The sequence below is a fragment of the Mytilus galloprovincialis genome, chromosome 9 (genome assembly GCF_965363235.1).
Source record: "Mytilus galloprovincialis chromosome 9, xbMytGall1.hap1.1, whole genome shotgun sequence".
Taxonomy (NCBI): Eukaryota; Metazoa; Mollusca; class Bivalvia; order Mytilida; family Mytilidae; genus Mytilus; species Mytilus galloprovincialis.
Genome location: NC_134846.1, coordinates 4,723,967 through 4,751,350, shown reverse-complemented (window position 1 = coordinate 4,751,350; position 27,384 = coordinate 4,723,967). Strand labels below are relative to the sequence as shown.

General features: G+C 32.4%; 1 protein-coding gene across 3 annotated transcripts in view; it reads left to right on the top strand.

The window, feature by feature from the left end:
* Window positions 1–27,384, top strand: part of LOC143044290 (QRFP-like peptide receptor) — a 72,817-nt gene that overhangs the window by 28,036 nt on the left and 17,397 nt on the right. The window contains exon 1 of one of the 3 annotated variants that reach the window (XM_076216229.1): window positions 22,820–24,477. The exons of the other annotated variants lie outside the window; for them this stretch is intronic. Within the exon in view, the coding sequence (XP_076072344.1) occupies window positions 23,761–24,477 (717 nt within the window). The 5' untranslated portion in view covers window positions 22,820–23,760. Of the gene's footprint in view, window positions 1–22,819; window positions 24,478–27,384 lie in introns of those variants that run through there. 3 annotated transcript variants of the gene reach the window in all.

Here is a 27,384-nt window from a genome sequence, read left to right as displayed (position 1 = left end):
TTTAATTATTAGAAATAAAACTGATGAGGACAATACAGATCTTACAACAATTTGTTAACTATGACCTTTTACATTAAGTGTATTTGATGGATCAATACGTGTATATGGATCCTAGCTAAATATACGGCCTCTATAAAAAGCAACACCCTCTACATAAGGATGTATTATTAGTTTGGACTATTTTTTGTTTAGGCTACAGTTACAGTAAAACTTTCAAACCTAATATGTTTTACCCGTGATTCAATACGGTTGTATAAATAATTTCCTTTCTTGTAAAGGTCGATCAATACCATTTTACCAATTTTGCTTTTGAATATTAAATCACAAAGTGATAGTAACATGCAGGTTTGGCTATATATACGTAACTTAAAAAAAAACTGTCAAACTCTGAGGCCCTCCCATCTTCGTTAGTCAAGGGTTACGATCTACTCCCGTTCTCTCAACCCTTGGCGGATTGAGATAAAATTTCGGATATACAAGGTAAGGATTTTTATTGGTTGCAGTAGAAACTCGCTGCATCCAATAAAAAAGCGCATATAACATGATCACATGTAAATGTAGAAAGTGTTTGTAAACAATTGTCACGTGTTTATTGTGCAACAGGTCTTTACATTACTAAACATACGACTATATTTAGTGACAACTTGAATGTTAAATCAACTAATAGAAGTTCCTGTGTATGTTTCATGCACAAATGCATGAATGTTGACGTATATTTCCGTTTCCGGCTTTACCAAGTGTGTAGAATCTTGACGCTACTGTATTTTACCTCCAAATGGAAGAGTTCAAGTGCTACCATTGATCAACAATAATGTATTCGGAAGGGGCGTGAATTTAATTTTCCGATAGATGTCGCAACATTGATATCACAAATGTTGGCTTAATATGCCAAGGGTGGAGAGAACGGGAGTGGATCGTCCCCTTGGCTAATGAGAATGAGGCAATCCAAAACGACAGGTCTATAACCAAATATCAAAATCAAAAGCTCAAACACCTCAAACGCATGGATAACAACTGTTATATTCCTGATTTGGTACAGGCATTTTCTTGTGTAAAAATGTTCACGGTCTTATTGGTTTGATTGTTATGTATGTGTACGAATTTCAAAGGAAGGATGTGTAAAAGAGATAAACGATGATTTCACTGTTTTGACATTACTTCTGAAGCCTACTATACTTTTGTTATTCTGTGGCCACTTCCATATCTATGACTTCTAATTGGATTTTAATTATTGATAAACAGTAATAAAACGCTCCATTTAGTTACTTGTTACACTGTAACGCTATTAAATACGTGTTACTTTCGTGAGAAATAAAATGCTTCATTGCTTCATTCAAAGGATAGCACATGAATAATGTGTATATGTGTTTCAACATACGACGCGAATTCATACAAACTACGTAAAACCAATTCCTAATGCACTTTATAACTGTCCATGAAGGAGAAAAACGTTCTTTTATGCTCATTACATTATTGTTTTTCTTTTTCAGTTATAGAGCTAAAAGTTGACTCTGCACTGTTTTACTAATGATTATGGCGATAGTTCTATATTTGTAACCGTATCATAAGGCTATGTATTGGTGTCTACAATACGTTACATAATGAATACATTGATCTTGTAAAGCTAAACTGAACTTAACAAAAGACATTTGATTGTAATTAACAATGAATTAAACAAACCAGAAAGAATCACAACAGTTCTGACAAAGAAGCATCGTTTAAATAACTGTTAGAAACGTGTAAATGAGTTTTGTAAATAGCACGTGCTAGCTATTGGAGGTTAAATTGAAATAATTTAAGTATGGATAAACTGCGTCTTCTGATTGCTGACTGTGTTTTGTCTATCGGGGTTGCGTTCAATATTGTAGCAGCTACATAGATCTACATAGGGCTACGTAGATTTGTAAATACTGAACGTGTAGATAATAAACACAACCGCTGAAAGGCATCATTAATTTGCATATGTGTGACCGTGACAGCATCAACGTCTTTTCTTGATTTACTCCGTCTTAAAATGGAATAAAGAATTAAATCATAAAGGATGACTGTAATATTTATTTTTTTTTGTCTTTTCGAAATGACATAAACAATGTGGTGCACACTATAAAATCAGTACTACAGGCCATACTGTAGTATAAAATTGTAAAGGCCATATTGGACATGGCATTATTCAAACTACATGTAGCATATTATTTATTTGGGTTTTTTTTTTTGTGTGATTGGTTAGAATCGAAAACCTTCTTAAATTCTTAATGTATATAATGCTTCGACTGAACATACTTTCTTAGCATTAATTTTAAATTAAATTCAAACCAAATAATTTTCAAACTCACAACATCTGTATTGAATCAGACGTCTAAATAGGCTCATAATATGAACGAACAAAGAAGCATAAGAAACCAATTGTGGGGGAGATGAGACCGGGGGGCGCAAACAGATATTTTTATGACTGAATATTGTTCAATGTTTGAAACATTCACATGTATGTAGCTAATGCACTACGGCGTTGATTAGAGTGTGCCGGATGTTGCTAATTTGATACGTCATCGCACTAGTTAGTCATTGTTATTTGATATTGCCTTGTCATGATAAAAGCAGATATCGCATATTGACATATTTTTTTTTGTATTGCAACAGATGGATATCAAATCAAAAATGTTTAATAAAACGATACATATGTTTGACATATCACATAATTAATCTATACAAAGTATATATTACATATAATTTTGCCATGATTAAGAACTTTCCAATTTGATTTTCCTCTAAGTTCAGTATATTTGTGATTTTACTTTTTTTTCATATATGGCATCCCAAACAAGTCGAGATGTTGGTATTTTAAATGCTAACTGATTATTAATGCACTGTTGATACATTGTCAACTTTATTCTTTTCTTAACCTGCTAATTAACGGTATCGCATTGTGGTAATGTGTATGAAAACTCAATGTTTTACAAATAAATCCTGTAAAAATATCTTATAACGCTGAAGAAAGATTGACAATACGAACATAATCGATGGTGATTAACACACTTCAGTGGAATTTGTTCTTTTAGAAAAGATAATAGCCAATTGAATCGAAAGTGTTTTATTTATAGTATAACTTAACTTTCAAGAGCTTAATTTGAAAATTTGGTACGGTTTCCCTTTTATTCGGTTTATCGTCAACTGCATTCTGTTTTTTTTGTACGCTATTAATTACCAAACAATAAAGCTCAATAATGGATTAATCTTCTTAAATATACATTTATTTATATAGTTAATTTCCGTAAGCTGTATTGCTTTTTAAAAAACAGTTAATTGTTAAAGCTACATTATAATGAACAGATACATCAATTTTCTGTTTCTAAGCTATTCAACAGGTCCACACTTTCAATATCCCATTTGTTACAAACGCATCTAAGACAAGAACTCTGACAATGAAAGTACAATTGAATGTTCGATACGATTTATGTTATGCTTAAGTTGTTGTAATTACTTTCTCGTCAATCATTACTAGAAATAGGTACTTTTAGTCAACAATCTGTTACATCACAACCGAACAGGGATACTGCAATATATCATCGTGTTTCCGTTCAAAGTAAAACTTTTAAAAGGCAGACTGACATATGTTTCATGGTATAGTGATATATATTCTGTTTAGATAATAAAGTGTCCAATTTATTATATATGTTCTGTTAAGAACATTTAAGTATGTTCAATTAAAACCAATATTGTCTAATTCTCTATGTTATTCTGGTGTTTTTAATATTGAGAAGAAACAAAACAGACGGAAGATACCAAGGGACAAGTCAATTCTTATAAGCCAACGTGAACTGACAATCATATGGCAAATAAATACCGTAGACGAAAAGTACCTTTATATTAATAGTACACATGTATCTGTATCTGTTAAATACTTTGTAGATCAAAATACTTGGTAAATAAAAACACGGAAATGACAGAACATGTAGAATTGTAAGGGTCGATCACTATGCCTTGTAATTTAATTGTTGATCTAATTCGTCTTTTGTTTTTGATTTCGGTGAGATAGTGTGTTGGATAAACGCAGGACCCCCTCCCCCTTCCCCGCACCTAGCTATTTTGTAGAGGAACGTCAGTTTTTGGCTCTTTTCTTCTTTTCTCAGTGTCCGGAGTTCTAAATGTCCAAGTATTCGTCGATAATTGCTGTTTTATATTTTAAAAATATACAGTTAGGAAGGTAAAAATCTAATTTTTAGTACAATTCCAAAAAGATTTAAACAGATGACAAATCCGTCGTTGTGCAAAGTTGCCCTATGTCGTTAATACCTTAGTTTTAGAAAAAATTTGGAACAAAATGTATTATTTATCTTTTACCGCAGAGGCACTTATTTCTGGGTGTATGGTACCTGTTCGTTATATAGTAAGCAAGCAGAAGTACCGACTCGGCACTTTAATGTGAACAAAACAAATTCATGCGACCAACAAATGTTTCTAGAATAACCTTTAGAATAACTGATAAAATTACAGAACCTATAAACGATTGACTTTACAAAACCCAAACGAACCTGCAAGTATTTAGTAAACAGCTTAAACAAAATGGTATCTTTTAGTGGTCACCTTTCCTTTTTAAACTTTCGTTGATGCATTACATATATTTTTATCTTTAGTACTAGTAGTACTGAAATAATAAAATTGAGAATGGAAATGGGGAATGTGCCAAAGAGACAACAACCCGACCATAGAAAAAAACAACAGCAGAAGGTCACCAACAGGTCTTCAATGTAGCGAGAAAATCCCGCACCCGGGGGCGTCCTTCAGCTGGCCCCTATAGTCTTTGATTATAATATCATTTTGTAAATCAATACCAATACACAATATTGCGTGTATTGAGTTCCTTGCTAAAACTTGAAATCAAATGACATTTTCACTGGCGTTCACAGGAGGTGGAATTGTTTTTAATAGAAGAATTTTAAATAATTTTACATTACTTGTTTGGCATTCAATGCGAAACATAAAAGGGATACTCTTTGATCAAGTTATGTGATGAGAACATAATGAAAGAACATTGCTATGTAGAAAACTAAGCTGCTTTTCTTGTAATCCAAAATATGCCGTACTAAATTCCAGCAGTAAACTTCGTTTGTTCGAAGAAAAAAGGAATGAACTTTATAGAGTGCAATTTCCCTCGGTTGATCTTTTAACCACACATCGTAAGAGATCAACAACAGATCAACAACAGCGAATTGTTCATGCAATGATTATCGTGATATCAACTGATTGCCAATATCGTGGTGGGATGCTTACTAAATACGTTGTCCCATTAGATTAATATGTGATTGAATAAACATTAAATTTGAATATCGATCGCCATACTTGAAATATTTCGGGTTGATATAGTACTGATGATTAGAAAAAATAACAAATGCACTTAAACTATATTACCACGATTATTTAAATTAATGATAATTTTGAGTTTGATGTCAGGTGGAAAATATTACATGTTTATCAAGACAAGCGCATATTCTAATTCATAGTACTAGTGTAATATGTATACATGTATCGTTAAAAACGCAATATTGATTTTCATGCGTTCTTTTAGATATATGTTATTGATATATGATGGTAAAATTAAGGGTTTTACAGAAGAAAAAAAAACATGATATAAATGATTGCAAAAGAGACTTCTATATCTCCACATACAATATTATCTCTGAATGCTTCAAGTCATCAAGTTTTACACGACCAGTTAAAGCAATGTGGTTCCAGGGGCGGGTCCAGGGTTTAGAGAAGGAGGGCGTACTTATTCGTAACAGTTTAAACAACATCGAATTTAGTGCAACTTATTCTACCTACTGATAATTTTTTGGTTTTTGTTATTGCGAAAAATACGACAGAGTTGTAAACGCAATAATTTAAACTCGCATTTTGAAATGTTTTATATGAATTAAACACGATTTTTCTTAAAATCGTAATAATTAAAATCGCATTTAAGTCTAAAATGGACCATAATAAATGCACGCAATAGTTTCTGAATTTACAGTATTTTATTTCTATAGGATGAACACATTAGCATACGTTCTGAAATGAACGATTTTGCTTTTTTGATAAAACAAGTCTGGTAGTGAATTACGTAATATCTATCGCGATACCATAATGTTATATTAATACATAGAAATAGCACAAATGTGATCTTGAACATTGTATTGTACACGATAACATGATAAAATAAAAGTTTTAATAGTATTGTAGTGGTAGGAAAACAATGCTCAGACTAGAAACGTGTCATTATGAAGAATTTACTGTGGAAATCAATTTCCGTGTAAATTTTATGACTATTAAGCAATGGGAGACCGATTAATGGAATTGGGTAAATGAAAGCATATCATATTCTCCTGAAGAAATGATTATGTTTAAGTCAGCTTGACAGAATATGATGCAATGAGATTATTTAGTACATATTCAACACATAAATTATTAAATGTGTATTCAAAATCAGATTCCTTTGTTTAACACGTCAACAAAACATCAGTTTATCATGTTTCGATAATAACTTTTGGTGAGAGATCCGTTTGCGCCAAAAAATGCGTCCTTTTGCGCCACAACTTTTTGCTCCAATGCTACGTTTGCGCCACATGTTTTAAAATTACATGGTATCATTTGCGCCAAAAATAAAACATACGATTGGGCCAATTAGAAGAAAAATTACTTCCTACCTCCTATACTCGGATTTGGAACAAAGCAGTTTACACGGCAGATGTTTCCTTTTCTGAAACATATCTTCTTCTTACTACTGCTGCATAGGAAATTCCCAATTTAATGTATGTAGTAGCTTGTAACTTCACTTTATTATCCAACAAAGCAATGTGTCAACATTATATGTGGCTAAAACATAATCAGCAACAGATTCTATTTTCTTCGCTTTTGGCATATCTTGTATTTAATATTCAGCAAAGCAATAAGTTTTATTCCCTCTCTGTACATGGACTGTCGCATGTATTTAAAGTCATTTATCTCCAGATGCTCATCTTCATGGTGAAATATCTCCGAAAACATATGATACTTTTTATGTAAAAAATAAGAATAAATATTAATCATTAATATACAGTATATAATAGATATGTGTCCAGGTAAATTGGCGCAAATCAGTTCCTGATATTGGCGCCATTGATATATTTGGAAAACAAAATTTGGCGCAAAAGATACCCCTGAAAAACAGTAATTGGCGCAAAAAGACTGCTGCCATTTTTTTTTTTTTTTTTGGGGGGGGGGGTTAATTAATCATTTAATTATAGATGAGTCATTGGATTGCATACACAAGGCACTGAATTGTAATACATATAACCGCCAACCACAATACTAATGTGGTCGATTTGATTTCAGTGCTACATGTAAGTACTATGTACGCGATATTTCCAATGATTCTGATGAAACATGAACGGAGTGTCCCTGCGAAAGAAAAAAACATAAAAAAAAACCAAACATCTAAAGATCTTAATTTAATAATAAAAAAGAGTTAAATATCTTGCATTTAAATTGTATTTTACGGAAGCGTATTAGCGCCACACATTTTTTTTTTTTATTTTTCTTCCTATGTTTGCGTTTAACGCAAACCTTTGCGTTACAACGCAAACTTTTGTGATATAACGCAAACCTTTGCGTTATAACGCAAACCTTTGCGTTATAACGCAAATATCTTTATTTCAATTATTCATTAAGTTTTGTATATATGTCCGTCTGTCATTCATTTCGGATGTGATTTAATAGTAGATAAAAAAAAGAAACATACATACAAGGCCAAATCATTACAATAAATATGCATAGGAATAATGGAATAATTGAAGTGCAATTATACATAAATTAAGACTGGTTTGTGCATCAGAAAAGTATATAATTTAACAAGAAAATAGATATAGTTTAGTATATAGTCATATTAAAATTGAAAGATCAAAAATAATGTCACACAATTGTGAAACCTCCAAGTCAAATAGACAAAATGATCTTTCTGCTTTAAAATGAATTATTAATAAGGAAACATTTTTTTAAAATCTCAGAATATGATCAAGATTCTTTGATAGAAAGTCATTGAATTTTCATTTCAATATAATGAAGTATTTTTAAGATGCTTGGGTAGCAATTTGAATAGAGAGAACATAATTTTATTAATAAAACATCTTCATTCTATACACTTATTGCCAAAGGGTAGCTTGTTTGAATGTAACCTACTTTACACAGTTCTCAAACGAGAGCTTACTTTGGAAGTATATTTATATTCGGTTATAGCTATATTAGCAGGGTTGATTTTTTTTTCTTAGGTATAACCTCAATTTACTTAATTTTCTTTGTAATATATATACTAGTAGTAACTTGGATATCGTTTTTGGGGACCTTTATAGTTTGTTGTTTAGTGTGAGCCAATGCTCCGTGTTGAAGACCGTAATTCGGCCTAAGATGGTTTACTTTTACGAATAGTGACTTAGATGGAGAGTTTTCTTATTGGCACTCATACCACATCTTCTTATATTATTCTGCTCATTATTAGTCATTGATATGATCTAATTATTCAAGCAGTTTACTTTGCAATTACTACAAAGGTGATAAATTTTATTATATACAGCCTCCTCCATTAATAACTACTGTTTCCTTTGAATCTTAAATAAGAAATAAGATAAAACAAATGTTTGCGTTATAACGCAAAGGTTTGCAAAGGTTTGCGTTATAACGCAAATGTTTGCGTTATAACGCAAAGGTAACATAGGAAGAAAAATAAAAAAAAAAAATGTGTGGCGCTAATACGCTTCCGTAAAATTTAAAGCTATTTGATTAATAAAAAATTTCTAATTATCTGAATTTAAATTTATTGTTATTATACCGCAGACTTCGAAATTTGTAATATGTTTTGTTGTAGTTTGGCATATTCGTACAGTATTAAGAAACAATAAAATCTTATATCTTATAACAGATAAAAAAAAAAAAAAAAAATTTCAATTACCAGTATGTTTTACGTGACAGACGTCAGTACACATTTCCAGAGGATATATCTCACGCTGAAAAGGGTGTTTACCAAACATAAGACATTCTATAAATATCTTTAGACTATTTGATGATAGAAACTGCTAGTTATAACAAGACAAACATTTGTAATTAACGTTTTATATTCAATGTAATGTGTTAAGTCAAGGAGAGGAAGAGAGACATGCGTCAGTCAAATTAATGTATCTTCCGACTTACTTTATGATACAATCATATAAGATTCCAAGCCTCAGAGATATGTACATAACTGTTGAAAGCTGAGAGAACGTCGGTTGATTTTAGTACGTAATGTTTATAGAGTTGATAAAAGATAACAAATCAAAAAAATTCATATTAATAAGATTTTGTATAAACGACTATTGCATTGTTCAGAAACGAGCTTATACAAATAAAAAGTGTAGTACGATTGCCAATGAGACAACTCTCCACTAGATACTATATCAAATAGTTGTAATTTTACAAATATTGGTCCCTGTACAATGTATGTCTTTTAAAATGATTATCACTTTTTAAAGAATGTCTAATATAGCATTTTAAAAATAAGATTTTTATCCAAACGATTCAGTATTGCCAACAAAAGAACCGCAAGTGATTTTATGAAATCTCGATTCGGTCATCATTATCAGGTGTAACACCACTAATTTCGAGCCCGGCTAGAAGCACTTACCAGAAAGTAGTACATATTTAACACAAAATAGTTCCTACGCATGAGTGTAACTTTCAAAATATGTAGAATATTTAGGTATTTTTGGTATCAAATGAAAGCTGAAGGACTGGTGATCATTGTAGAACACTTTTGGACTTTTAATTTTGAATATTAAAAAAACTGCATCCAATTTTAAAAAGAGGGTACATTTTGTCTGTTTGTCAGATCTGAAGTACCTGTTTGGGTACATCCGAAGTTCTGGGGACCAGTTCTTTCTTATATGCAATTAAAGGTATGTTGATTTTGTCAGTACAAGACACCATAAAGTGTTGCTTTGCAATGCAATGATTGCCACTTTATTTGAACTTAAAACAAAAGAGGTGTGCCTGCTTGAAACGGAGGAATTTAACATAGAAAGCAATGGGACCATGAATTAGTAGTGTACAGTTTTGTGTACTTCCATCAGGCATCTGACATCTAGCAATTTCTAACCAATACAGTTTAAAACCCAACGTAAATACAATATATGATAAAGCAGAATTACTTAATTCCACTTAATTCCCATCAAATGCATTATTAAAGAAAACACTTGATTGTTATTACCGTTGCTTTTGATACACCAATTGCAAACGTTTATGTTATAGTGTCTGGCGTCTGTCATGTACTGTTAGTAATTTTGACATGCTATTATGTGGTTCCTGCAAAAACTTGAGAGTGTTTGCAATGGCGCATTACATTACCATGAATGTAATACTTTCATTAAATAAACAAGTTATAAAAAAATTATATTTAGATATCATACTAAGTCTTGTGTAATATATCTTTGTCAATTTATCACCAATTATTTACGCATAGTATGTATGGAGAAGACGAAATTCAACCAGTAGGATTTGTTTCAGTATAAGCACGCGAGTTGATGGATTGTCCATTAAACTTTTCTTTTTTTGTAAATTCAAAAGTTAGACATTTGTGTTAACGTACCGAAATTCTGTATATATTTAAGATTTTCTTGGCATATAGTAAAAGATTCATAAAAACATGTAATTATCGCTTTTCATGACATTGCTTTGTAGTGAACTATTTAGCATCCGATGTTACAGTGAAGGACGGTATGTCTTAATAACAGCCGATGTTACAGTGAAGGACGGTATGTCTTAATAACAGCCGATGTTACAGTGAAGGACGGTATGTCTTAATAACAGCCGATGTTACAGTGAAGGACGGTATGTCTTAATAACAGCCGATGTTACAGTGAAGGACGGTATGTCTTAATAACAGCCGATGTTACAGTGAAGGACGGTATGTCTTAATAACAGCCGATGTTACAGTGAAGGACGGTATGTCTTAATAACAACCGATGTTACAGTGAAGGACGGTATGTCTTAATAACAACCGATGTTACAGTGAAGGACGGTATGTCTTAATAACAGCCGATGTTACAGTGAAGGACGGTATGTCTTAATAACAACCGATGTTACAGTGAAGGACGGTATGTCTTAATAACAACCGATGTTACAGTGAAGGACGGTATGTCTTAATAACAGCCGATGTTACAGTGAAGGACGGTATGTCTTAATAACAGCACGCAAAGAAGTACATGTATCAGCCTGGGTTTGAAAAAAGTACTTCTTAATGTCCTTTTTGAAAGTAAAAACAGGCTCGGATCCAGCCATTTCTAAAAGATGGGAATTTCGACAGATTCGAGTCATATAACAAGGGGTGGAGTCCAATTCATTCAAGTCATAATAAAAGGGATTTCCAACACATGCAAGTCATTAAAATGGGTTTGGTATGTAACAATTTAAGTTAAAAAAAAGGGGGATATCCATACATGTATGTTCCCATTAACAGCATTTTTTTTCAAACAAAAGGGGGTCCAACCCTCGGAACCTCCCTAGATTTGCCACTGAAATGTACGTTGTGCTAACGTTGGAAATAAAACATGAGGACTGATGAGATTTCAAAAACAAAAGACGTCATTAACAATTATTATTCGTTATTTGGGTTACTGTCGTACTGACATTAACCAATTCTCTTCTTTTAGTTAATTTTATTGATGATACCCCTGACAGAAGTATCATTTCTCAAGGAATCCGCTATCAATAATTGTTATGTTTCAACATGTACCAAACTCCATGTAAATTCGACGTATACGTAGTTATTGCGTATATAACTGCTCGTGATCAAAAACGGGTTGTGTGTGTGTGTGTAAAAGGGGGGGTGGGGGGGTCTGCTGAAACTAATTTTTCGATTGTTGTTTATTTTCTGCAATACTTTGTTAACATGCTAACTTTAAATATGTGATGGAGTTTTATTTTGTTTCCGTAATGCTTATTTGCTTTATGTTCACCTCCTATATAACTAATTGTTCCGTCAAAGACATTATCACTTGACGCTGTTAAGTTTTCATTTCATCATTTATTGATCTTTTTAAAAAAAACTAAAAATCAAGCGAAAAAAGGACTATTTGTTTCAAACGTCATTTTTGTGATTCAATAATAGATTTTAACTGTTTCCCATTATAGAACGAAAATGGATGAAACTAAAGACAGTAAATGTCTAATTAGCAATAAAATACTAATATTATCTGTCGGCTAAGTGAAATGGCGAGACAATTCTATTGTTTATCGTACAAAAGATCAAAGGAAATGAATTTTCACGAGATTTTATATATATTTATGATTTTATTACTCTTTTGTTTCATGAGGCATTTTGTCATATATGAAGCATACTAAGAAAAATCATTATCATCATCTTGCTATTAATCAAACAATGCGTGAATATGGGAGATTCGTTATTCCAAAATCGTATAGTCTAATGGTTTGACCATGGAAGTACTATTGAAGTACATCATGATATGGTGTATTCTTTTGAGTGTATGGATTTCATGCTGCCAATTAATTGGAACTACACATATTACTATTCTTATATCGGCAAAACAATACTTCCATGGGTAAACTTAGGTTACGTTATTCTTTTAAGTTCGTAATATAAACTTTAAGGTAAAAAAATATAGTGAACAACTGGGGTTATGTCTACAAAATTAAAGTTTAAAAAAATAGATTTGCCCTTTCTGTCTTAACTTCAGTCAGTTACAAATTACAATCATTACAAATGTACATGTATAATTATTTAAAATTTAGAATTTATGATCTAAGATTTATGATTTTATTTTTTAATCATTTGATTAAATAAATGTGAACTACGGAAGCGTATTAGCACCACACATATTTTTTTTATTTTTCTTCCTATGTTTGCGATATAACTCAAACCTTTGCGTTATAACGCAAACATTTGCGTTTATCGCAAACCTTTTGCGTTATAACGCAAACCTTTGCGTTGTAACGCAAATATCTTGATTTCAATTATTCATTTAGTTTTGTATATATGTCCGTCTGTCATTCATTTCGGATGTGATTAACTAGTAGATAAAAAAAGAAACATACATACAAGGCCAAATCATTATAATGAATATGCATAGGAATAATGGAATAATTGAAGTGCAATTATACATAAATTAAGACTGGTTTGTGCATCAGAAAAGTATATAATTTAACAAGAAAATGGATATAGTTTAGTATATAGTCATATTAAAATTGAAAGATCAAAAATAATGTCATACAATTGTGAAACCTCCAAGTCAAATAGACAAAATGATCTTTCTGCTTTAAAATGAATTATTTATAAGATAACATTTTTTTTTTAAATCTCAGAATATGATCAAGATTCTTTGATAGAAAGTCATTGAATTTTCATTTCAATATAATGAAGTATTTTTAAGATGCTTGGGTAGCAATTTGAATAGAGAGAACATAATTTTATTAATAAAACATCTTCATTCTATACATTTATTGCCAAAGGGTAGCTTGTTTGAATCTAACCTACTTTACACAGTTCTCAAACGAGAGCTTACTTTGGAAGTATATTTATATTCGGTTATAGCTATATTGGCAGGGTTGATTTTTTTCTTAGGTATAACTTCAATTTACTCAATTTTCTTTGTAATATATATACTAGTCGTAACTTGGATATCGTTTTTGGGGACCTTTACAGTTTGTTGTTCAGTGTGAGCCAATGCTCCGTGTTGAAGACCGTAATTCGGCCTATGATGGTTTACTTTTACGAATAGTGACTTAGATGGAGAGTTTTCTTATTGGCACTCATACCACATCTTCTTATATTATTCTGCTCATTATTAGTCATTGATATGATCTAATTATTCAAGCAGTTTACTTTGCAATTACTACAAAGGTGATAAATTTTATTATATACAGCCTCCTTCATTAATAACTACTGTTTCCTTTGAATCTTAAATAAGAAATAAGATAAAACAAATGTTTGTTTTATCACGCAAAAGGTTTGCGTTAAACGCAAAGGTTTGCGTTGTAACGCAAAAGGTTTGCGTTTGACGCAAAGCTTTGCGTTATAACGCAAAAGTTTGCGTTGTAACGCAAAGGTTTGCGTTGTAACGCAAACATAGGAAGAAAAATAAAAAAAAAATGTGTGGCGCTAATACGCTTCCGTAGTGAACTCTGTAACCTGCCTTTATATATAGGAAATTATTATGTTCACTTTTTTATACATTGTGGCTTAGATGGAGAGCTGTCTCATTGGCACTCATACCACATCTTCTTATTTATAATATTTGTTGACGCATGTGTGCGATATATGTAAAACGAATTAATTGACTCTATTTTATTTTCAATTGCTTTCTTTGTTTATATATACGATAGTGTATCCTCTTTAACATTTCAAAACACTAATAAAATTGATATCAGAACTCAATTTACATATCAAAAGTCAATAACATTGATATAAAGGGGATGAGCGAATGAACTATTTATATGAGGGTCTGGATTAGGTGTCGCTCATTTCTTTATTATTCATCTTTCTCTAATTTTTTATTCATCTTTGACCCCCTCCCCTTCTTTTAGCACCGCATTATTCTCTATACTTCATTACTTTTGCCTGTTTTCTCTATTCTGTACTGTTTTTGCCCTTTATTCTTCACTTTTGTCCAGTAATGTCAATTCTGTTACCGCCAGCAAGACCCTCATGAGAGAAATAATAATTTATATCAGACATCAAGAACCATTGCAGATATCAGCATTAGATTACAGGACATCAAATGCTTCAGTCACTCACTATGAACAAATTAATGACAATAGATCACGTCTTTTCATCGCTATGTTAGTTTGACTCTGGTTTAAATTGACCCAAAAAAGTTTAATTCTGGAAAATGTATACAACAGGGATAGTTTTTCTTTCAGAAATGTTGCGGTAATTTGTTCTATTTTTTGATAATTTTGAAAGAAAAAAAACACAAAACAAATCATTCTTTACAACGCGACATTTCATTTGTCTGTTCCCTGAATTATATAAACTTTTACCAGTAGGCCAATTGTAAACTATATGATAGCCGTTTTTCCTCATTGAATTGCAAGTCTGTTCGTATATTCAATCTGATAGAATTTGATACAACTTGGTGATACAAATAGTTCTTACATGTAAACCGCTTTCCAACAATTGAAAAGCTAAAAGTTATTCCCGCCCTTATTGTAACCATGTTTCATGTCGGATTTGTTTACCGTGGTTTATAAATGCTTTAAATTTTGATTTCACCAGTTATCTTGAGTCGTAATAAAAATATTTCAAGTCAGAATAACAGATGGTAAAGGTGAAATTAAAAAAGTCCAGAATAGCTCATATTAAACGACTAGAACACAACTGTAGTACCGGCATTTGTCACAGAAAATGGTGAGTTAAAACTGGAGCATAGCTACCTAAACATCCCTCTTGTACGACAGTTGTATATATCTACAATTCCAAGTATTGCTGTACCAGCTCTGAAGAAATTAAAATTATCTACAAGACCACAAAAAGTTGAAATACATTTTTTTGTAGGTCAGAAGTAAACCCATCACATTGAATAAGACCCGTAAAAATACATTTAAGTGTGGAATTTAATCTAGGTAATGAATAAATTTGCATGAGCAAAATACATATAATGTTAGTTTTCCTTGATGAATGTTTGTGTTAAGTTTTCCTTTCCCAATGCTAATGTATTTAGGAATGTTCGGAGAAAGAAGCATGATTTGGACAAACATCATTAATAGCTACTATAACGGCAGATTATCTAGGATCTGAGTTCCCGATTGATTCGAAACAATTGGTTTGGCTATCGTGTTCCTCCGTTCGTATTATCATTGTAAAACAATATATTTTACAATTGTGGACAGCAGAGTTGGATCTATGGTACCAGTTACACCTTCAGTACTCGTAGCCGATGATGGACAGCAGAGTTGGATCTATGGTACCAGTTACACCTTCAGTACTCGTAGCCGATGATGGACAGCAGAGTTGGATCTATGGTACCAGTTACACCTTCAGTACTCGTAGCCGATGATGGACAGCAGAGTTGGATCTATGGTACCAGTTACACCTTCAGTACTCGTAGCCGATGATGGACAGCAGAGTTGGATCTATGGTACCAGTTACACCTGCAGTACTCGTAGCCGATGTTTATTATGTTCAGTGCATGCTAAATACGAAAACTACATGAAATTCATTGTCAATTATAGTCGATTTATTTACCTGTTATCATGAAAATATGGAGGCTTAATGCATAAACGTGATTTGGTATCAATGTACATAGACACGTGTCAAGCTTTAATTTAAGTTTCTTTCAAATTTATTAAGTACTTGGATGAAAACGTTTAAATTTGATATGCAAAATAATTTAAAGTTTTATTACTAATATTAGAAACGATCTTATCTTAGGGTAGACGTACCAAGTTGATAAGAGATACAGAAATCATCTGGTTGTTAGTTGTAAACTTTTAATTTAAAAGTTTCAGTACAAATACATAATTTTAAACCAGAAATCAATAATAAAACTCAGTCTACATGTATTTAATAAGCATATTATATCCTGTCCGAGTACACATCTACATTGATGAAAAGTCAGACAAATCATTGGCGGACAGTGACGTTAAGCACGATATTGCGTCTCAAATGGTAACGTCAAATTTTTACGTTTTACGGCGATTAATGATTATTTGGGATAAGTTTTTTTTATTTCGCTTGTAATTTTTGTTTTGCATATCGATATGGATACTTCTTAATGATTAGTTGTATTGAATATGCATGAAATATTTCCCACTGAAAGTAACGTAAGCAACAAACAACAAAATATATCGTATTTTGAGTAATGCATAAATCTATATCAAATGAGAAGATATATACGGTATGATGAGTGCCAATGAGACAACTCTCTACCAGAGACCAATTGAAATAAAACGTAATAAAATGCAATGTTTCCCCATTTAGATCCGAAAAGGAGGAAGATATATATTTTACTTAACTATAAAAAGTTTGTCGGGAATTACAAGTTAAACGGGTCTTGCTTATAAAATCCAATTTACTGATAGCGGTACAATTAGATTAAGAAATGAAACGATTGTCCGAAATAAAAGGTTAATTATAATTCATCTCATATATTTACAAGCTTTGTATGATGTGCAGAAGTGTATATAGCCAATGGCACGCTTTATGCCCAATTTCATTTTTACTTTCAAGTTCTATACATATGAATCTGATTGCAGAGAAATAAAAGTTTTACGCTTCCCAAATTTGAAAATTTGAAAAAGAGGATTCTTTATCCTCTCAGGATACTAACTTTTCTCAACTTAAGAACCTCATCTAAACGAGCAACCCCAGTCATCGGATTATTTTTAATACTTTGTGGTCTTATTGATAGTATCTGACCATCAAGAAAATTCTGTCTGAGGAAATATACAGATGATCCACCATAAATAGCGTACCCCGAATAGACAACGTTGAAAACGTATGAAAATCGTCCAGTGGACAAACTTGAAAGACGTTTCGTTTCTTTGAAAACGAAGTCGTTTTTACTACGCAAATAAGTGAAAACGATGTTGCTGTTTTGCAAAGTTAAAGCACAATTACGGAAAAGCACTATGTAGCATGCAACTTATCTAATTTTTCAATGAATAGCGTCGCAAATGCCAATTTATTTGTAAAAAGCGGCAAAATCCGACATTGAACATCTTGCATAACTTTTGCCAGAAGCCGTTGCATTTTTATATGAAGTGTGAGTGCTGCAAAAAATCGATTCTGATATGGTCTATGTATGTACTTTTGTGAGCATAATTTACACAAACGAAATATCATATAATCTTATATTTTAAAACCTATAAATTTTGATAACTTAAAATTTTCCAAAATCTGACCATAATGACCACTATTTGTTTTTACCAAAAAATAGCGTTGATCGTTACAGGAACGCATATTCAGTAATATTGTAATACTTTATATATAAAGCATATCATTCATTCGAATTTTCGTGGATATAACACTGTTTGGAAGAACACAAACACCCCTGCAAAAGTTATTATGCGTATAGTCTGTTACGTCTGACACGCATATTTTTGACGTTTTGTCAATATGTTGTCCTTATTTTAGACTACAGTAAAGTATGAAAAAACAATTTGCACTTTTTTTCGAAATAGTATTTACCTGTCTAGTCTATGGATATAAGTTTTATATATCTTAACTGTTCTGATTTTATAGAAAAGCTGTTTATATTGTTGAATACACAGTATTGACGCAATAACGTGCGTAACGTCAGTACACATCTTACATTGATGAAAAGTCAGACCAATCATTGGCGGATAATACACAACTTACATTGATGAAAAGTCAGACCAATCATTGCCGGATAATACACAACTTACATTGATGAAAAGTCAGACCAATTATTGGCGGACAGTACACATCTTACATTGATGAAAAGTCAGACCAACCATTGGCGGACAGTACACATCTTACATTGATGAAAAGTCAGACCAATCATTGGCGGACAGTACACATCTTACATTGATGAAAAGTCAGACCAACCATTGGCGGATAATACACAACTTACATTGATGAAAAGTCAGACCAACCATTGGCGGACAGTACACATCTTACATTGATGAAAAGTCAGACCAACCATTGGCGGACAGTACACATCTTACATTGATGAAAAGTCAGACCAACCATTGGCGGATAATACACAACTTACATTGATGAAAAGTCAGACCAATCATTGGCGGACAGTACACAACTTACATTGATGAAAAGTCAGACCAATCATTGGCGGACAGTACACAACTTACATTGATGAAAAGTCAGTCATTGACGGACAGTACACATCTTACATTGATGAAAAGTCAGACCAGTCATTGGCGGACAGTACACATCTTACATTGATGAAAAGTCAGACCAGTCATTGGCGGACAGTACACATCTTACATTGATGAAAAGTCAGACCAACCATTGGCGGACAGTACACATCTTACATTGATGAAAAGTCAGACCAATCATTGACGGACAGTACACATCTTACATTGATGAAAAGTCAGACCAACCATTGGCGGACAGTACACATCTTACATTGATGAAAAGTCAGACCAATCATTGACGGACAGTACACATCTTACATTGATGAAAAGTCAGACCAATCATTGGCGGACAGTACACAACTTACATTGATGAAAAGTCAGACCAATCATTGGCGGACAGTACACATCTTACATTGATGAAAAGTCAGACCAACCATTGGCGGATAATACACAACTTACATTGATGAAAAGTCAGACCAGTCATTGGCGGACAGTACACATCTTACATTGATGAAAAGTCAGACCAGTCATTGGCGGACAGTACACATCTTACATTGATGAAAAGTCAGACCAACCATTGGCGGACAGTACACATCTTACATTGATGAAAAGTCAGACCAATCATTGGCGGACAGTACACATCTTACATTGATGAAAAGTCAGACAAATCATTGGTGGACAGTACACATCTTACATTGATGAAAAGTCAGACCAACCATTGGCGGATAGTACACATCTTACATTGATGAAAAGTCAGACCAGTCATTGGCGGACAGTACACATCTTACATTGATGAACAGTTAGACCAACCATTGGCGGATAATACACATCTTACATTGATGAAAAGTCAGACCAACCATTGGCGGACAGTACACATCTTACATTGATGAAAAGTCAGACCAACCATTGGTGGACAGTTCGCATCTTACATTGATGAAAAGTCAGACCAATCATTGGCGGACAGTACACATCTTACATTGATGAAAAGTCAGACCAGTCATTGGCGAACAGTACACATCTTACATTGATGAAAAGTCAGACCAACCATTGGCGGATAGTACACATCTTACATTGATGAAAAGTCAGACCAATCATTGGCGGACAGTACACATCTTACATTGATGAAAAGTCAGACCAACCATTGGCGGATAATACACAACTTACATTGATGAAAAGTCAGACCAACCATTGGCGGACAGTACACATCTTACATTGATGAAAAGTCAGACCAACCATTGGTGGACACTTACACATCTTACATTGATGAAAAGTCAGACCAGTCATTGGCGGACAATACACATCTTACATTGATGAAAAGTCAGACAAATCATTGGTGGACAGTACACATCTTACATTGATGAAAAGTCAGACCAATCATTGGCGGATAATACACAACTTACATTGATGAAAAGTCAGACCAACCATTGGCGGATAGTACACATCTTACATTGATGAAAAGTCAGACCAGTCATTGGCGGATAATACACAACTTACATTGATGAAAAGTCAGACCAACCATTGGCGGATAGTACACATCTTACATTGATGAAAAGTCAGACCAGTCATTGGCGGACAATACACATCTTACATTGATGAACAGTTAGACCAATCATTGACGGACAGTTCGCAAGGATCATTTGCAACTTATTGTTTTGATTTCATATGTTTGGCCTTTAGTGTAAATTTTGTGATTCAGTTGCTGTTTACATGCCACTTGTTTTGCTAGATTGGTCTCCCAAAATGTCGTCATTTTAAACAGCTCAATGTCCGACACAATAAATAAGGTATTCAAAACGTTCCAAATCAATAGCCGTTGTATATTGTATATTTATTTTTAATATCAATTGTGTTTACTGTAAACATATATCCCAAACTGTTATTATAAGGAATGCATACAGTACTATTAAATGTGTTTGTCAAATTGAGTTGTGCCTATTTGAAACAATTTTATTTTTGCTTTAGCCTTCATATGGTTTTAAAAAAAAATAATTAAAATGCCGTTCTTTTCAAAGCAAGTCGATTTTTTCTTTTATCGAAAAATATCTATAAGACAGAAAAAAAAATTAAAAAGCATATTTTCTTTATATCATAGATTAATTGCGCCGCTTAATTTTGTTATTAGAGTGTTTATCATAACTTTATGAGTGTCTGTGGTTATTGCTGTCAATTAAACAGTAATTGCAGTTTTAATAATCAGAAATGTATTTGCGATAAAAGAAAATTTATGAACGTATGCACTCTAAAAGATATATTGATGAATAGTTTTCAAATGAAAGCAAACAGATGACGGCACATATTTATGACTATAACTACTGCAGTCAAAAACAAATTAGAATAACGTTTATCAGAAGTTGAATAAAACTGCTTTCATATTTTTCCAGGAAATATTTCTGCAAACAAAAACATATGAGCTATGGTTTGAAAGGTACATGTATATATCGATTATCTATTATTGTTACACAATAAGTTCGATATCCAAGTGACAATATAAAAGCAAATGTATATTTGAAAATAAGTTCTGCAATGACATTTTTTTTATCCGTACTCTGATGAATCGGAGTTTTGCTTAACGAATAAGACGAATTCCCCCTCAATTCTTTCGTGTTGAACGATCAATGGCGTTTTTGGCCGTCAAGGCGTACGTTTTACGTAAATACTTTCCACCTATTGTTGATGAACCTGATCTTGCTTTTTTGATTTGACGTTAATTACCTCTTATCGGATATAAATTGAAAACAATACTGTCATTGCGGATGTTCTCATATTTATATGATATACAAAAAATGTATAATAATACCTATATACATATATCACATCACGTTGTATAATCAAAATTCATACGAATGTTCATTAGACATTCGAATCATGTTTCTATACATGTACTTTTATCTGAAATGTGATATCAAAACATTTCCTTAGGGTAAATTCAACCTGAACAGTTACTATTGTTTTCTGTCAATTGTTATGTACTGGTACGTTAAGCATCCGAGATCACTTCTGGTTTTATTGGGATTCGTGTTGTTCAGTTTAATACATGTTGTGGAGGACCACGGTAGCCGAGTGGACTTCGGTTGTTGTTTTCTCTTTGGTCAGGTTTTGGTCTTTGACACATTCCCAATTTCCATTGTTTTAATGAATCATCAAAATGTAAAGAACATACAATGTAGAAATTAAAAAACACTCCTAACCCCCTAAATTCATACTTCGTTTACATATACGTGTGCTATACAAAATATTCAAAAAGTGACCTTAAATATAAGTATATATGAGTACCTGCATGTATAAGCTGTACTCATCAATAAAAAAAACATGATCTCCCGCAATAAAAGATAAAGACACCAACAATCAATTGCGATAAAAATCATAAGGATTTCCAATACGAAAACGAACTCAAACACGATTAAGAACAAACAAAAATTAAAAAAATACGAAACTCCATTCAAAATTTGAAAAGGGGAAGTCCATACAAGAAAATTGTAACAATCAACTTCATGATTTGAACAGGTTCATTTAAGACAATGATCGATTTGAAATGGTGCCAAGCTAACACAAAGAAGTATAAAATCAAATTCAGCAATTCATTTATGCTGCTTGAGAGTTATGCTTTCATGTTCATCTCAGTTGTTGTAATTGCGTTCTCCTTGGTTCATATAGGAGCCACAATCGTAACTATATTGTCTCTTTCTTCTGTCTGTAAATACCTTGCTCCATAGGAGCCACAATTGTAACGATAGCGTATCGTTCTTATGTCTGTAAAATGCCTTGCTCCATAGGAGCCACAATAGTAACGATAGCGTCTCTTTCTTCGGTCTGTAGATACATGCGTTTTCATTGATTTCTCTTATTTACCTACGTTATGCTGTATGGCTTTCATAAAATTGTGATTTCTGTTAAGTGTATGCAGAAGCGAGCTTTATGTCATTTCTGCATTCGTTTTGATTAGAGAATCGCTGGTTCTTTTAAGTAGAATATTCAATGATTGAAGCGTTGATAATGATGTTTGCAAGATGAAAAGTTAAAACTTATATATGAATTATACATATGATAGTGTAATTGTCTCAACTTACATAAAACGAGAAAAATAATGCTGACCAGATTGAGAGGATTATCAACTAATTGATATTTAAAATTGGCTCTATTTCACATCGTGTAAATAAAGAACTCGATAAGTTGAGGGGGCAGTTTATCAAAGTACTCGTATATAAATCAATTCTGCAAATTGAACCATGTAGTACATAGCAAACCACTGGAGATAAATGTGATTACTAATTTAAACACGGTTCAAATGCATTCAGTGCAAAATATCTGCGTTATTAATTTTTCAAAAAGATTCTGTGATATTTAATTGAGATGGAATCACACTGATTCAGTATGAAATATATTATACAACATCAGATTCAAACAGAAAATATTATTGTCTAGAAACATGGAATTATACTTGTCGGCAATGTTTCAACAATGTTGATGCTGTTCTTTTGCCTTACAGAAATAGATGTCGTTTTGTTTCCAAACTATATGACGAATGATCAATATTGAATAGAATCTTGAAGCGGTTCGTGCGACTTTAACATAGATTTGTGGCTCGTTCAGTCAGTCATTCATGACAAGATACAATACTAAAAATTGGTCGATAACAGACTGTCATATTAGAGAATTAGTTACAACAACAATATACAAAGAGCTGTGATAAAGTCTAAAGTTCCGAAAGTATATGTTTTAACAGTTGGTATTACAAGTTCCGAAAGTAGCTTTAAGCAGGATTTAGTACTATATAATTATAAAGTTCCGAAAGTATTTGTTGCAAGTGTTAACAGATAATAATAAAGTTCCGAAAGTAGTTTTAGCAAGTGTTAACAGATAATAATAATAAAGTTCCGAAAGTATTTTTAGCAGGTGTTAACAGATAATAATAAAGTTCCGAAAGTATTTATAAGCATGGCTGTGGATGTCAACCTTAGTCGAAATTCAACAAATGAAGTCATAATTTCTTCATCAAGGGTAGACAATCAGCCATTAATTGGATTAATTATCTTATATTCATTAACAACATTCCTTTCAATTGTTGGTAACATTATAGTTGTGATCGTTTTCAGGAAGGGTAAAAGGTCAAGGACAGATTTGCGACCTTTTCTTATTAACCTTGCTATTGCTGACCTTTTGATGGCATTGTTTTGTATGCCATTTACATTTGCGGATGCAATTTTTCGTACCTGGATATTTTCTGAACCGTTTTGTCCGATTGTTTTGTTTGTTCAAATGTTATCCGTGGCGGCTAGTGTTTTTACAAATGTTGCCATAGGAATGGACCGATTTTTAGTTGTTGCATATCCTCTAAAACATCGATTTACAATACAGAGATACAAATATGTGATTGTTGCTATATGGACGTGCTCTATACTTCTAGCTTCTGTTCAGTTATTTGTAGCACGTGCGATGCATTTTGAATCCGGTGTTCTCGTTTGCAATGAGATTTGGCCAAATACTAACTCAAGGAGAATCTATACTATTTTTGTTCTTGTGTTGACTTATATCATTCCATTGCTAATTTTGTCGATCACTTATTCAATTGTTTCCTTTTTACTATGGAAACGAACGTCACCCGGAAACAGGGATCATTTTCGCGACTTTCTACAATGGCGTTCAAAAATAAAGGTATGTTCTTTGATTAAGAGCTTTCTTTGTAAATTTGAATCCAACATGAACACATTGGTGTTGTATATGAATATCATAGTAAAGTTTTATTCAGGCAGATTTAAGCACATAAACAAAATCCACAAGACAAGACACGACAAGACAAGACAAGACAATTAAATCAATGTATATTATATGTATGTAGATATATACTTTTATAATAGTATTTAAAACAGTGCTTAGAAAAAGCCTGGAATATCCAACAAATGATTACATAGTATAGCTTGTTTCCAATGGGGTCTCTGAAAATGTATATTAATAATAATATTTCAAAAGGAAGATAGATTATTTCTTAAAATACTTATAGAACATCTCCAGTTCTTATATTTCTTGCTTCTATTTTTAATTGTTCTGTCACTGCAGTCTTAAAAGAGGGCATAAAAGGGGCTATCTGCACGGAGAACGCGAAATCAAATTTGCATTTCACTGTGAACGAACAATTAAACATTTCTTGCAGGTTGATCTTTTCACCGATTTCACGAAACTCGGTGAATAACGAACCTTTTTTCACGTCTGCACCTGAAATAAAAATGGCAAAACACGTTGACGAAAATAACCCTTTACCACCCTCTTAAAAGCAGATCTATTTGATACATATTTTGTTTGTTGTATTTTAAACCATTATATGAATCATGATTATTAAGAGATGAAAAATCTTAACCACAAATTGATGTTAGATTAATTACATCAAATAGATAAAATTAAGTTATAATTATTTTGCGTATTTTCGTCTGATTTATAATCATTCAGTATTGATCTGTGTAAAATAAGAGATGAAACAATGTCATGTGTTAGTCAATATAAAAGTTACCATGTGAATTTGGGAGCATTTCTAGTCTTACAAAATTGAATTTATATAATGTAACAAATAAAATAACATTCATTGATGAGCACGTGCTTACACGTGTCAGTAACCTGCAGAGCTTTGGTGCATCATTCCCTAGTATCTACGTGACAGACAGCACAAACTTAAGAAATATGTTTGTATGAAATATTGCTTGAATCCCGGTAACAACTAAACTTCATTTATATTATTCCTCATATAGTCATTTTGGACAATGACAAAGGCAGCATTCCTATAATAATGAAGTAGTTGCTTTTCCTTGGCTACCATTCCACATTTGCATTATATATATGTCGTGTACAAGTTGCAATTTTGTACAAGTTATAACACGTACAAAAATATTGTACATGTTATAATTTGTACAATGCCAAAATACAAATTATAACATGTACAAAAGTACCCTGTACATATTATAGCATGTACAAAATATTCCATAAAAATGGTTTTAACCTGTACAAAATTTAAAAAATAATAATAAAGCAAAATAAAAATACACGATTGAAATTAATTAAATAATAAAAAATTATAATCAAAGGCAAAAGAAGGTGCATTATTTATAGCATGCATAAAATACTTCAATTTCATTTTACTACTTTCAGGATACTTACTTTTTATAAGAATTTCAATTGATCTGAAAATATACAACAATGTTTAAAGCCACAAATAGAATGTTTGGATTCATTTAAGGGGTAATGTTGCCAACCGTTTAGGAATTAGGGGCCAAGAAGGGTCCAAAAACAGCGATTTTGTACAGTAGTTTCTGGTTAATATTTTATGTGAATGTGTAAAGATCTTTCTGATATGGTACCACAAGGTTCAATATCACAACAGGAAAACTGGGATTGAGTTTGGGGAAATTGTCCAATTCATGCTGCAATAGGGTCCCAAAAAGGGCCAACAGAGCTTTTTTTTAGTTTCCAGACAATTACTTGTGTTTAAGTGTATGGATCTCTTTGAAATTGTACTAATAGGTTCCATACTACAAAGGAATCACAATCCAAATTCAGACAGTATCAAGCTTAAATATTGAATCCAAATCTACCCCAGCTGTTCAGGGTTTAACCTCTATGGTTGTATCAGGCTGTGCTCAGCGAAGCAATTTTCTCATTGACAAAGCCAATATCAATGTACGGAATTGGAATGATAGTGTAACTATCTCCTTTGAAGAGAACAGTTAATCTAGTTTTTGTCAAGGCATCAGCTTGCACCTGCTGGCCAGAAAAGGCTCTCTTTTGAAAACGCTTGATGTCAATATTTAAATTTTCAGACAACTCTCACTAATATTGACAGCAGGATTATCACCACCAGCAAAACGCCCTCTTAAAAAGAAGTACTAGTATACAGTTAGATGTCATGAAAACAAATGACAGAAATTGTCATAAAACATGGGATTGATACTTAACAATAGTAATTAATATTTATAATAAGAAGATTACCACTTTCTTATTGATAATTGACTTCTCGAGAACATCTGTGTTTTCATTTCTCTAAAAGTAGGCATTTAATTATAAATTAGTCTGTTGTACTGAACCGCTTAACCCCTTGTGTATACTTAGACTATATTGAAGATACCGAAAAATTCCGTTTTGAAATGATAGGTATAGTATATAGATTTCAGAAAAGGAGCTTAAAAGAAGAAAGAGGAATTGGTATAAGTGACCTGTTAACTACTTGTTTTCGCATACATGTATTGTGTACGTTGATTCTAAAATATTGTTTATACTAAGAACGGAGAAAAAGCACCTTTGGCAATCTTCAGTCTACATGTATTTCATTTTTATTGAGCCTGCGATTTTTGTTGCAGAAAGCTCTACATAGGAATGGTGATACCTAACTTCTTACAATCTTTATGTTTTAGAAGGTGGAAGACCTGGATGCTTCATACTTTGTATATACCTAACTTCTTACAATCTTTATGTTTTAGAAGGTGGAAGACCTGGATGCTTCATACTTTGTATACTATAGATGCCTTATTTTACAAAGTTTTCGTCTGTCACTTGTCCATTGTCCTTGATCTAAATTGT